Source organism: Microcaecilia unicolor, chromosome 5 (assembly GCF_901765095.1).
Source record: "Microcaecilia unicolor chromosome 5, aMicUni1.1, whole genome shotgun sequence".
NCBI lineage: Eukaryota > Metazoa > Chordata > Amphibia > Gymnophiona > Siphonopidae > Microcaecilia > Microcaecilia unicolor.
Window position 1 is genome coordinate 20,933,150 of NC_044035.1, and position 12,677 is coordinate 20,945,826.

At 45.8% G+C, this 12,677-nt stretch overlaps 1 protein-coding gene across 2 annotated transcripts in view; it reads left to right on the forward strand.

Moving 5' to 3' along the window:
• The window catches only part of ZDHHC6 (zinc finger DHHC-type containing 6), a 58,640-nt gene extending 51,386 nt beyond the window's left edge, over positions 1–7,254 (forward strand). For both annotated transcript variants that reach the window (XM_030202736.1, XM_030202735.1), the window contains exons 9-11: positions 3,162–3,307; positions 3,403–3,449; positions 6,563–7,254. In XM_030202736.1, coding sequence (XP_030058596.1) covers positions 3,162–3,307; positions 3,403–3,449; positions 6,563–6,663 — 294 coding nt within the window. In that variant the 3' untranslated portion in view covers positions 6,664–7,254. The remainder of the gene's footprint in view (positions 1–3,161; positions 3,308–3,402; positions 3,450–6,562) is intronic.
• Positions 7,255–12,677: the final 5,423 nt, after the last annotated feature.

Here is a 12,677-nt window from a genome sequence, read left to right on the forward strand (position 1 = left end):
AAAACTGAATTTGTTGCATATCTGTGATAACTTGAATTAGGCCAGTGTTCTGATGTATTTAGAACAGTAAATGACAGCAGACCAACGTTTATTTTATTTGGATTTTGCTCAGACCTTTTTCAGTAGTAGCTCAAGGTGAGTTACATTCAGGTACACTGGATATTTCTCTGTCCCAGGAGGGCTCACAATCTAAGTTTGTACCTGAGGCAATGGAGGGTTAAGTGACTTGCCCAAGATCACCAGGAGCAGCAGCGGGATTTGAACCAGCCACCTCTGGATTGCAAGACCAGTGCTCTAACCACTAGGCCACTCCTCCACCCCAAAGAATCTTGTTACTCTTTGGGGTTCTACATGGAATGTTGCTACACTTTGAAATTCTGCATGGAATCTTGCTATTCTTTAGAATTCTAGAATCTTTATTTATTTAGCTTTTGCTCACACCTTTTTCAGTAGTAGCTCAAGGTGAGTTACACTCAGGTACACTGGATATTTCTCTGTCCCAGGAGGACTCACAATCTAAGTTTGTAGCTGAGGCAATGGAGGGTTAAGTGACTTGCCCAAGATCACAAGGAGCAGCAGCGGGATTTGAACCGGCCACCTCTGGATTGCAAGACCGGTGCTCTAACTACTAGGCCACTCCTCCACATACATAGATAACAGTAGCAAGGACTTTAATTCCACCAGATACACTGATGCCCGATGTGTGGTTTTCTTGTTTTGCTGTATTTTTTTCCCCCCGCATATACAAAGGGATGATTTTATAAAGCTTTTTCCTCATATAAAGTCTGCTTTGTACAATTACAGGTACAGAAAGTATGTGCCTACTTTTAAGTGATTTACATATAGGTGTTTCCAGGGTTCGAAGTTTGGCTGTTGTGATGTAGGCTCATATTTTCTGGAGCAGGCATAAATTTGTGTATTGGCAGTTTGTTTTGTGGGGTCTGCTTCTGGATGCTTATTTTAAAAAAATGTGTAGGAGCCTATGTTGCCGTAATAAAAAAAAGACTTTAGGTGCCTCTTTGGACTTTTCACATAGACATCCTATTATAAAATCAAGTCAAAAAGGGGAATGTTGGAGTCGCTGTGACTGGTGGGATATTAATGTTTTAAATTAATAGTACGTCTTGTTAAACTATGGTATCTCCTACTTTCTCAGCCTTCCTAGCTGAAATTTGGTAAGAATATAGTTATAGTGGAACATCTTTTTTTTGTTGTTGATCTTGTAGATGGTATTTGAACTTGGATCCCTGTTTGCTCCACGATCAGTACAATTACTGGAACCCAGGCCCTGTGATGATAATAAAATATCTCTTTCTCCTTTGGAAGGGCTGCACACAGACGTGACCCATTTAGACTGCCTTTGAACTAAAGGCACTGCTAAAATTCAAAAGATTCTGTGCAAGTCTCTGAGTAAATGCACTCCTTCACAGGCACACAGACAAGATAGTTCCTGTGGAATCGTCTCATCCGCATTCCCTATTGTGTTCTTAATGTCGGGCTGCAGAATTGCTGTAGCTGAAATTTCTCCTGTGAGGTTAGCCTTGACCCATTCTCTAGCCTCATCTTGGGTGTTCAAAAACAGCGGTCATGAGATCTTGGGTTGCTTTCTTTATACTGTTTTGATACAGAGCTAAGATTGATGATGATAAACCTGGAGGTTGCAGTTTCTGGCAAGAAGTTCAGAGTATAATTTGCATGTACCATTCTCGTTCAGATAGCATTCTAGAGCCTTTCCGAACATTGTAGGTACCCTGCGTACCTCAGGCAGTTGCTGCACTGAGGACGGTTATTGTTTAAGAATATGTTGTATTACTCTTTGTTAGAAAATAAAGATTTAAAGTAAAAACAGCCAAATGTCTTATAGCCCGCAGTTGGAAGTCTCCGAATTCTCCTACAGTGGAGGAGTGGAAGGACAAATTAGGACAATTCATACACATGGAGTACCTTACAGCGTACAGAAAGGAGGGGACCTTGAAATGTAAAGGGGGGTGGGCTCGCTTAAAAGCGGGGGTAAAGATTATATAGGTGCTTATTCATAGGGGTGCAGGGGGATAAAGGGGGAAGATATTGGAGGGCGTTGGGGGGAGATGGGGAGATGGTCGGGGGGAATTGGGTTGTTTTGGTTTGGGGGAAAGGGAATATCTCTATATATAAAAGGCGCACCACCAACGTTCTAAATGAAGCCTCCAGCCGGAAGTGTGAAGGGGGAGAGAGCGCCGGTTTCCCCATGAGTGTCTGCCCCGCCCTCGCTCTCTCTATAACACAAACAGTGAAGGAAAACACAGCAAAGCACGAAATCAAATCGCTCTCTCTGTTACAGTGAAGGACTCAGAGGGGGGAGGGGAGAGAGGGCAGAAGCCCTCACTATCTCTGTAACACAAACACAGCATAGCAGGAAACTTAACACTGAAGGACTCAACTCCGAGGGGGGAGGGTACAGAGAGCAGAGGGGACAGACAGCATAGGAGAAGGGAGAAAGGACAGAGGGCAGGGACACACACACTCCCACATCCACACAGAAGAAAACCTTGCTAGCCCCCGTTTCATTTGCATCAGAAACGGGGCTTTTTTTTACTAGTTAAACATAAAACTGTGTATATGTATATTCTTGACTTGTCATTCATGAGAGCAGAGGTTTCCAAACGCAGCGATTAAACTTGATATAAGGCTTGGATTCTGGGGGTAGTAGTACAGGGGAATTGGGGGGATGTAGTGGTTTAGTTGGGGAAGGAATGGAGCAATAGAAGGAGGGAGTTATGTCTACGTATTATGCTGTTATTAGGTTATGGGGGTTTGTAGTGGGTAGATGTAAAAGATGGGCCGTGAGGGGTAATTTTGTGATGGTGGGTTCATGTTTGTAATTGTAAGCTCCTTTTTTTAACATATTTTTATTGAAGTACAGAAGCTGCACAGTGCATCTTAAACTAACACAATTTGGGTCCTTCTCTGGACTGCGAATTAATTTGGACAAATCAGAGGCTCCTTTGAGCAGGGACCGTCCTTCTTTGTTAATTTGTACAGCGCTGCGTAACCCTAGTAGCGCTCTAGAAATGTTAAGTAGTAGTAGTAATGAGGTATTTGCATTTCAATGAAAAAATTTAAAGTTTAAAAAAAGAAAAGACCTATGACACACAGTACGTTTGTGATCTGTTTCACCGTAGGTGCAGTATCGAGTGATAGAATACTACAGTGGAGCCTGCTGCCCAGTGACCAAAGGGATCAAAACCTTCTTCACAACACCCTGCTCGGAGGAGCCTAGGATTGAGCTGCAGAAGGGAGAGCTCATTTTAGCAACCAGAGGTCTGAAGTAAGTTACCCTTAAAGCAGCACTGGAAATACAAAGTTGTTTCTAGGCTTAAACCCTTCACATTTTTAATAACGGTCATATTTGTACCCTTTTAGACACTGGATGTATGGAGACAAGGTTTTGGAGGGAGGAGCAACAGAAGGTAAAATTTCAAGTTACCAGTATTGTCTCATGCCTCGGACCTTTTTAGCTGGTGGTTTTTCAACAGTAAAGCTAACGTGATCTCTTTGAATTTTAACTTACATTCAAGTGAAAAAGTTCTCCCCACCCACCCACTCCTCATTTCTGCCATTAGTGTATATATGTCACTTCTAATCTTTCAACAAAATAATAATAGACAAAAGGAACCTGAGTAGTACAAGATGGCACCCTGAGAGGGAATGTGTCTCGTGACTTGCAATTGTCTCCCGTCCACCTCCTGATGGTTCTACTTCTACTCTATAATTAGTACTGCCATTAAGCCCATTAAAACGGGCGAGATTTGTGTTTTGCAAAATGTAATAATTCTTACCTCCATCCATCCATGTGCAGCAAACCTCTTCTCTTCCCTGCCCTCCCCTCCCCCGATCCATGTCCAGCAACCCTGCCCTTCCCCCCATGTCCAGCAGCCATCCTGTATCCCCTGGCCTCCCCCCCTCCACCCTGTCCAGCAGCCATCCTCTCTCCCCTGCCCTCCCCCCATGTCCAGCAACCCTCCTCTTTCCCTTGGCCTCCCCCGTCCACCAACCCTGCCCTCCCCCCATGTCCAGCAACCCCCTTCTCTGCCCTCCCCACTCCCGATCCATGTCCAGCAACCCTGCTCTCTCCCCTGCCCCCCGCCCTGTCCAGCAACCATCTTCTCTCCCCTGCTCTGTCCCCTGCCCTCCCCCCCCCCCATGTCCAGCAGCCCTCCTGTCTCCCCTGGCCTTATCCCGTCCACCGATCCTCGCCCCCCCCCCCCATATCCAGCAACCCTCCTCTTTCCCTTGGCCTCCTCCCCATCCACCAACCCTGCCCTCCCCCCATGTCCAGCAACCCTTCTCTCTGCCCTGCTCTCACCCCATGTCCAGCAACCATGCCCTCCCCCCATGTCCAGCTACCCTCCTCGCCGCTGCTCCCTCCCCCCTCTATGCGTGCCCCCTGCACTGACCTAACAGCGCCTCTCACCTCCGTGTGGAAGCGCTGCAGGCAGCAGCAGATCGCTCTGCTGCTGCCTGCAGCGCTTCCACACGGAGGTGAGAGGCGCTGTCAGGTCAGTGCAGGGGGCCCGATAAGGAGGGGGGCGGGAGCGGCGGCGGGGATGGGGGGAGGGTGGAGGTTGGTGTGCGCAATGTTCGTTTCCAGGCTCCAGCGGCAGTGTCCGACAGTCCGACTCCGTTTCCCTCTCTGTTCCGCCCTCTGACGTCATCACGTCTTGACGCGAGGGCGGGACAGAGAGGAAAGTCTCTACTGCGCATCTGCAGGTGAGTCGGTCACTTGCCATTTATATGTTTGATTAGATGGATTTCTCTCTTTCAATTTTCCTTTGAAATGTATTTTTCCTGATATTTGCCTTGTCCCCAGTTTAAGTGATGGACTTTAGAGACAGATTAATGATTTCCTGTGTTATTTTCTTAACAGTTTTTTTTCCTTGTTAGAATGTGTCTTTTTCTGTAACAAGAATATATGTATTGGATTTATTTTGATAGTTTCATAAATAAAATTTTTAAAAATAAAAAGGAACCTTAGGGGCCCTTTTACAGAGCGGTGATAAGCCCAACGCGGGCTTACCACTCGCTCTTCCGGGATTCCTCTTGTGCAACATGGTAAATGATAGCAGACAGCACATTGACTGATGGTCCTTTGAATTTGAGAGTTATAGTGACTCATTCTGACAGATCATTTTGTTATATTAAAAACTCTCATTTTCCTGCTAGTTTTTTTTCTGATGTTGTAGTGGCAGATCCAGCATGGTCCAGTCCAATTATTAGGGTTGTAACTTCCTTAGCCTTTGACCTCACCTGGTCTAATGTGTAAAGCCTTCTCTTCTCTCTTCTTCCTCCTTCCCGTGAGCGTTTCATGACTTCCCTTGTCTTGCATCCTTGGCCCGGTCTCTCTCTCTCCCCTCCCCACACCCATGGGTCCATTATCGCTCCTCCTTTGCCTGTCTCCCTCCCCCTCCTGCAGTTCTGTAAACCTTGTTTGAGTTATCAGCATCAGCCTGAATACAGGCTACATTTTCGTAGGCCTGGGTCATCTCTCTACTATCCCAGCTTCTCTGATGCAGTTTCCTGTAAGTGGAACATGTCAGAGGGAAGATCCTAGGGCCTAGCTGAAAGTAGCCTGTGTTCAGGGTGCTGGCAGAACCGTGGGAAGGGGGAGGCGGAAGAGGGGGAGAGGAGAAGGAGCTATGTTGGACCCGCTGGGGAGGGGTGCAGAGGGGAAAGGGATCATGTCAAGGAAGAAGTAGGACAGAAGGGGAGAGATACTAGATCCAGGGGGGAGGGGGACAGAGGGGTGGAAGCAATGTGGGGGGGGGGGCCTGGCTTGCGCCACAATTTGTTGATCCAGCCCTGCTTGATAACACATCTGTGAAGTGACCATAAGCTTTCCTATGAACTTTGAACTTGTAGTAGTGAAGACATTTAATTTCATAAATTGCCTGTTAGGCAGACTATTGATACTAGCTGTTGATACAGTGAGGAAAATAACTCAAAAGGTATTAAGTAGATTAGATTTTCTTTATTTTATTTTATTTTTTTAAGAAACGGTTATAGTGACCGGTTGAGAATCCCTAAATTGCAGTATGCCCTCTGGGCCTGTGTTCTTTTTTTTTTTTTTTTTTTTCTGGGCAGTAGAGCCTCTTGCTGGTGGTAACAGTGCTTTTATGTGGGGAACATAAGCGTAGCCATACTAGGTCAGACCAATGGTCCAACTAGCCCAGTATCCTGTTTTCCAAACAGCGGCCAAGCCAGGTCACAAGTACCTGGCAGAAACCCAAATCATGGCAACATTCCATGTAGAACCCCAAAGAATAGCAAGATCCTGGAATCAAAGAGTGACAAGATTCCATTCAGAATCTCAAAAGAGTAGCAAAATTCCACATAGAACCCCAAATAATAGCAAGATTCTGGAATTCTAGAGAGTGACAAGATTCCATGCAGAATCTCAGAGTAGCAACATTCCATTCTACAAATCTCAGGGCAAGCAGTTGCTTTCCATGTCTGTCTCGATAACCTTGAGAAGAATTCTTTGAACTTTCAGGCACTGTTTAAACCATTTGTCTTATTCTTTCAGCTGGTACAAGAATCAGAGGCTGGTTCCCTAGAAGATGTGTGGAGAAGTGCCTATTCGACAATGGGACCGACCAAACAGAAGAACAGAAAAAAAGCAGATAACCCTTTTTTCTATCATTTTTGGGAGGGTTTTGTAACAGTGCTCCTTTTTTAAGAAGAGCAAAGTTCTCAACCTGAAGCCTTGGTTTTACAATTAATGCAAAGAAACATGCTCTGCCTTCAAACCATCTGAAGACAACCTCGGTGTCCTATTCTGCGGCACATCGCAGGTGTGAACAAACTGTTCCACGTCTGCCTTCAGCAATTCCAAATTTCCCACAGTTTGTGCCATTTCAGCTTTTACTATACATTAAGTGTGGACCTTCTCTGCTATTCAAAATTGTATACAACAAACAGTAAAATCAGTCTGTATTTTCTAAATATTACTTTTAGGTACTGCTTTTTTTTTTAATGATTTAAGGTGGTCTCCCAATCCCCTGGGATCTGTAAATGGCCCATGGAGATTGGAATCTGGTTCTTGAGATGTCGGCCGGAGTGGCCCAGTCTGATCCAGTACACACGAGATGATTCTTAGTCTTTCTAATATGGCAGCTTCTGCAGCTATAAGGGATTGTAGGAGAGCTGGAGTGGAGGAGTGGCCTAGTGGTTAGGGTGGTGGACTTTGGTCCTGGGGAACCGAGGAACTGAGTTCGATTCCCGGCCCAGGCAGCTCCTTGTGACTTTGGGCAAGTCACTTAATCTTCCATTGCCTGCCGCATTGAGCCTGCCATGAGTGGGAAAAAGTGTGGGGTACAAAAAAAAAAAAAATTTAAGAAATAACACATAATATAATAAAGCCAGCAGGGTACTGGAGTACAAATAATACCAGGGCCGACCTGCTAGCCCAGTTGCAGCCCCTGCTGTCTGTCGTACACAAAAATGTGTGTCCATTACTGAGCCTGGTTTTCTGTTTCTTGCGTTAGAGATGACGCAGAGGGCAGCGTTCACAGCTCACCATTCGTCATAAACGACAGACCCAGGGTGCAGCCGGGGTGAGTCGTCTGCAGCCCCTGGCCAAGGTCTTTGCTGGGATGGTTGGAGTAGTTGGGAGGAGAAGGAGGATACAAAAAGGGGAGGGAGGCTGCCTCGTGGCTCAGTGACAGTGCTGTGTGCTGCCATACAGAGGGTCCCTGCTTCAGCTGGGGATGTCGAGAGGCACTGGGGAGGGGGAGAGAGCCATTATTGCTTACAGATCTAGGGTCCAGACTGAAGGCTCATGATTGCAGGTGTATGGCCCTTATCCGAGGATGGTCATTGTAGGGATCAGACTAGGTATGTTGGAGAATATGAAAAACAGGGTAAAAATCTACGTATACCTGTGAATGTTGGCTGATAACGTTGGGATCCCAGCACTCGTCATGATTAAGCTGAAGGCCTAAAAGACGAAAATGTCAGATTTAAAAAAAAAAAAGGGGGGGGAGTGGGAAATGCCAGCTAGTTTGGAATAAAGGTCAAAGACCAGGTCCAACTGACCTGAAAGCCCACAGGGTGGAAATAATCTATATATATAAAAGGCAACCCCAACGTTCTATGAAGCCTTCAGCCGGAAGTGTGAAGCGCCAGAGATATCTGGTTTCCCCATGAGTGAAGGAAAACCGCACAGCACGAAATCCCTCTCTCTGTAACAGTGAAGGACTCAGAGTGGGGAGGGCCCTCGAGAGAGACGCCCTCACTCTCTCTGTAACACAAACACAGTACAGCAGGAAACTTAACTGAAGGACTGGACTCCGAGGGGGGAGGGGGAGGGAGAGACGGCAGAGGGCAGGGACACTCCCACATGCACACACTCTGAAGAAAACCTTGCTAGCCCCCGTTTCATTTGCATCAGAAACGGAGCTTTTTTACTAGTGTCTTAATAAAGAAAAATGCATCCTCCTGGGTCTACTGAAGCCTCCTTTTTGGCAAAAAATACTGACCGTGTTATAAAATGCTCAGTAGGTAGAGAACATTTCTACCTTTCATATGTATTTTGGAAATCATGCACAGAACACAGAGTATAGCTTTCTTGTAGCTAAGCCCGCGTGGGCTGCTAACCCACTCGGGCATTACCAGGTGCTTTCTACCTCATCAGGTATGACCAGTGAAAGTCGTTTCAGCCTAACCAAGTCATACACTCAGGGTGAAATGCTCTCTGAGGGGGAAGTATGTACGAAACATGTTTTCTCCAGAGAGAATACAATAAACCTTTTTTTTTACAGCTGGTCCATAATGTAACACATCCTAAAAATGTTTTAAATGGATCTTACCCTGGATTCCGGGACTTTCTGACCCCGTGCTGTTTGCACAATTGCACAGGGCAAGAACCAGAGGCAAATGTCACATCCCAAATTAGAAGGAAAATAAGTTTTGTTTTTTTTCAGGGTTTGCAAAACTAAGTTGGTGAGGATGAAAGGGTCTGAATAAAAGCTGGAATGGCACAGACTGTTGTGATAAAATCCTCTGGCACAGCAGAGTGTTTTTATTTTCACCTCTCTTCTAGTACTTCTGGGCATTCATTTTCAGTAGTAAAATACAGCGGATTTCAAAGCCCGGCATCTGCAAGTCACGCTTGCAGCTTTTATTCAACTTTCAATTGCACAAGGAAACTTTATTTTTCACCATTTCTCATCTCTCCAAAATGTTCTGAAGAGATATTTTGTAAAGTTATGCAAGGCCAAATCTTTACACGTGGTTTTTAAAAATGTACATTTTCTCGGTACATAATTAAAAGATGTTCTGTACACAGCTCTGGGGTATGTTCATATTTGAAATGACGTTTGGGCTTTTGTATCTGGCAGTTATACGAAGTGTGGCGATCATAGAAACAAAATACTTTCTTGCATTAAAATTAAATTCACGAAAAGGAGGCAGTAGCTGTAATGAATTTGGAGTTATGCTTTACGTGAAACTTTCTTACGCTTATTTCTGAGATGAATCAGTTTTTTATCACTGGTGTAGGATCTAAATTGAAACTGCCGAAAACTCAAGTATTATAACATAGTAACATAGTAGATGACGGCAGAAGAAGACCTGCATGGTCCATCCAGTCTGCCCAACAAGATAAACTCATATGTGTATACCTTACCTTGATTTGTACCTGTCTTTTTCAGGGCACAGACCGTATAAGTCTGCCCAGCAGTATCCCCTCCTGCCAACCACCAGCCCTGCCTCCCACCACCGGCTCTGGCTCAGACCGTATAAGTCTGCCCAGCACCATCCCCGCCTCCCAACCACCAGTCCCGCATCCCACCACTGGCTCTGGCACAGACCGTATAAGTCTGCCCAGCACTATCCCCGCCTCCCAACCACCAGCCCCGCCTCCCACCACCAGCTCTGGCACACACCTTATAAGTCTGCCCAGCACTATCTCCTCCTCCCAACCACCAGCCCCGCCTCCCACCACCGGCTCTGGCACAGACAGTATAAGTCTGCCCAGCACTATTCCCCGTCTCCCAACCACCAGTCCCAGCTCCCACCACCAGCTCTGGCACAGACCGTATAAGTCTGCCCAGCACTATCCCCGCCTCCCAACCACCAGTCCCGCCTCCCACCACTGGCTCTGGCACAGACCATATAAGTCTGCCCAGCACTATCCCCGCCTCCCAACCACCATCCCCGCCTCCCACCACCAGCTCTGGCACAGACCTTATAAGTCTGCCCAGCACTATCTCCTCCTCCCAACCACCAGCCCCGCCTCCCACCACGGCTCTGGCACAGACCGTATAAGTCTGCCCAGCACTAGCCCCGCCTCCTACCACGGCTCTGGCACAGACTGTATAAGTCTGCCCAGCACTATCCCCGCCTCCCAACACCGGCTCTGGCACAGACCGTATAAATCTGCCCACCACTATCCTCTCCTCCCAACCACCAAACCCTCTTCCCCCCCACCGGTTGATTGAATTGTACACATTAAGGAGAAGGCAGGGTCTCGTGCTTTTGCACATATGATTCTTATGTCATAATCAAAATAAGTAGTAGAAGAGAATGGGGCGGTTCATTCTCCACACACAATACCCTGGTTCAGCAGAGGTAATGCACAGGCAGCAGCAGTCCAAGCTACCCAAGTGCGTGCTGCCCCGCCACAGAAGAGGGTAAAGCGCAGGCAACGGCAGCAGCGGCACGCCTGTGCTGCTAGTTAGTGGTTTTTGTGACATGAATTCTGTCCACAAGGAACTGAAATAGAAATACAGCAGAGCTGGTCTCTGGCAGGCCTCTGTGTGGTAAGAAAGCTATCCTGGAGGCACTCCTAACTGATCTGCTTTTCAGGATATTCTTAATGATTAAAGAAAACAAATAGGCAGGCGATTCTCAAGATCCAGCACGGAATAGAAAAAAAGATGCGAATCGCCAGTGGCAATGTTGAGAAAAATAATTTATTCTCCACATTGGCGATTCGCATCTTTTTTTTTTCTATCCTTAATGATTATGCATACTAACATCAACTGAGTAAATCTTATTTCCTAGTTACACTCAACATACTATAAATTACTAACTGACTCCTGTTTATAATATCCAAATCCTTTTTATTCAAAATCTTCAGTGCATATAAAACTTCTTCCCACAATCTCAACCATATACTCCTATACACACTTTGTAAATTACTTTGTAAATGTATTTTATTTATTTGTTAATTTGTATCCCACATTTTCCCACCTATTTGCAGGCTCAGTGTGGCTTACATAATACCGTAAAGGCGTTTGCCAATTCCGGTATGAACAAATACAGTAATGTTGTGGTAGAATAAGGTTCGTGTATAAGTCATGGAGTGCCCCCTAATCTTGGTACTTTTTGAAAGAGTATACAATCAATTTGCATTTACCCATTCTATTCCAGTCAGGTTTTTGTACACCTTTATCATATCCCTCCCCCCCCCCCCCCCAAAAAAAAAAAAAAAAGCTGTCTGTTCTACAAGCTAAAGAGCCCTAACCTTTTTAGCCTTTCCTCATATAGAGGAATTCCATCCCCTTTATCATTTGGGATGTAGAGGAGTGGCCTAATGGTTAGGGTGGTGGACTTTGGTCTTGAGGAACTGAGTTCGATTCCCACTTCAGGCACAGGCAGCTCCTTGTGTCTCTGGGCAAGTCACTTAACCCTCCATTGCCCCATGTAAGCCGCATTGAGCCTGAGTGGGAAAGCGCGGGGTACAAATGTAAGAAAAATAAATATTGGAGATTCTAGATGGAATGTTGCTACTATTGAGATTTTGTTGCTACTATTTGACATTCTACATGGAATGTTGCTACTATTGGAGATTCTACATGGAATGTTGCTATTCCACTAGCAACATTCCATGTAGAAGGCTGCGCAGGCTTCTGTTTCTGTGAGTCTGACGTCCTGCACGTACAGAAGCAGAAGCCTGCGCAGCCACATTGGTGATCTGCAAGGGCCGACTTCTACATGGAATGTTGCTAGTGGAATAGCAACATTCCATGTAGAATCTCAAATAGTAGCAACAGTGGAGGAGTGGCCTAGTGGTTAGGGTGGTGGACTTTGGTCCTGAGGAACTGAGTTCGATTCCCACTTCAGGCACAGGCAGCTCCTTGTGACTCTGGATAAGTCACTTAACCCTCCATTGCCTGCCGCATTGAGCCTGCCATGTGTGGGAAAGCGCGGGGTACAAATGTAACAAAAACAAATAAATGAAGGTGTGTTTTTGGCCACTTCCTTTTCTTTATAAAATAGGCTTGAAAAGGGTGGTTTTTTGCCGTCTTAAACTAGGTGCCCGGTTATTAATTTACCCACAGTGTAAATGAAACATGCCACTTTGTGTCTTTCTGTATAAACATTTTCCAGAAAGGTACAACAAGGTGGCACGTCTCATTCATTGGAAACTGTAAGCATTACAGCATCAGTGTACCAGAAAAGCACTGGGTTCATGACCCTAAGAGAACTGTGGAAAGTGAAGAGGTTATGATCAGCTGAGACATCCCCGCCCCAACTGATAAAAACTGGATGCCAGAAGATAAGAGTAAAAACACCATTGATTATAGAGATGCCAGTCCCAAGTGATCAAAGAGAGATCCTCAAGTACCAAGAAATGCAGTCGGAATCCCAGATAATGTGTAGAAAGAGATCTGGGTGCCACAGGGTTAACTTCA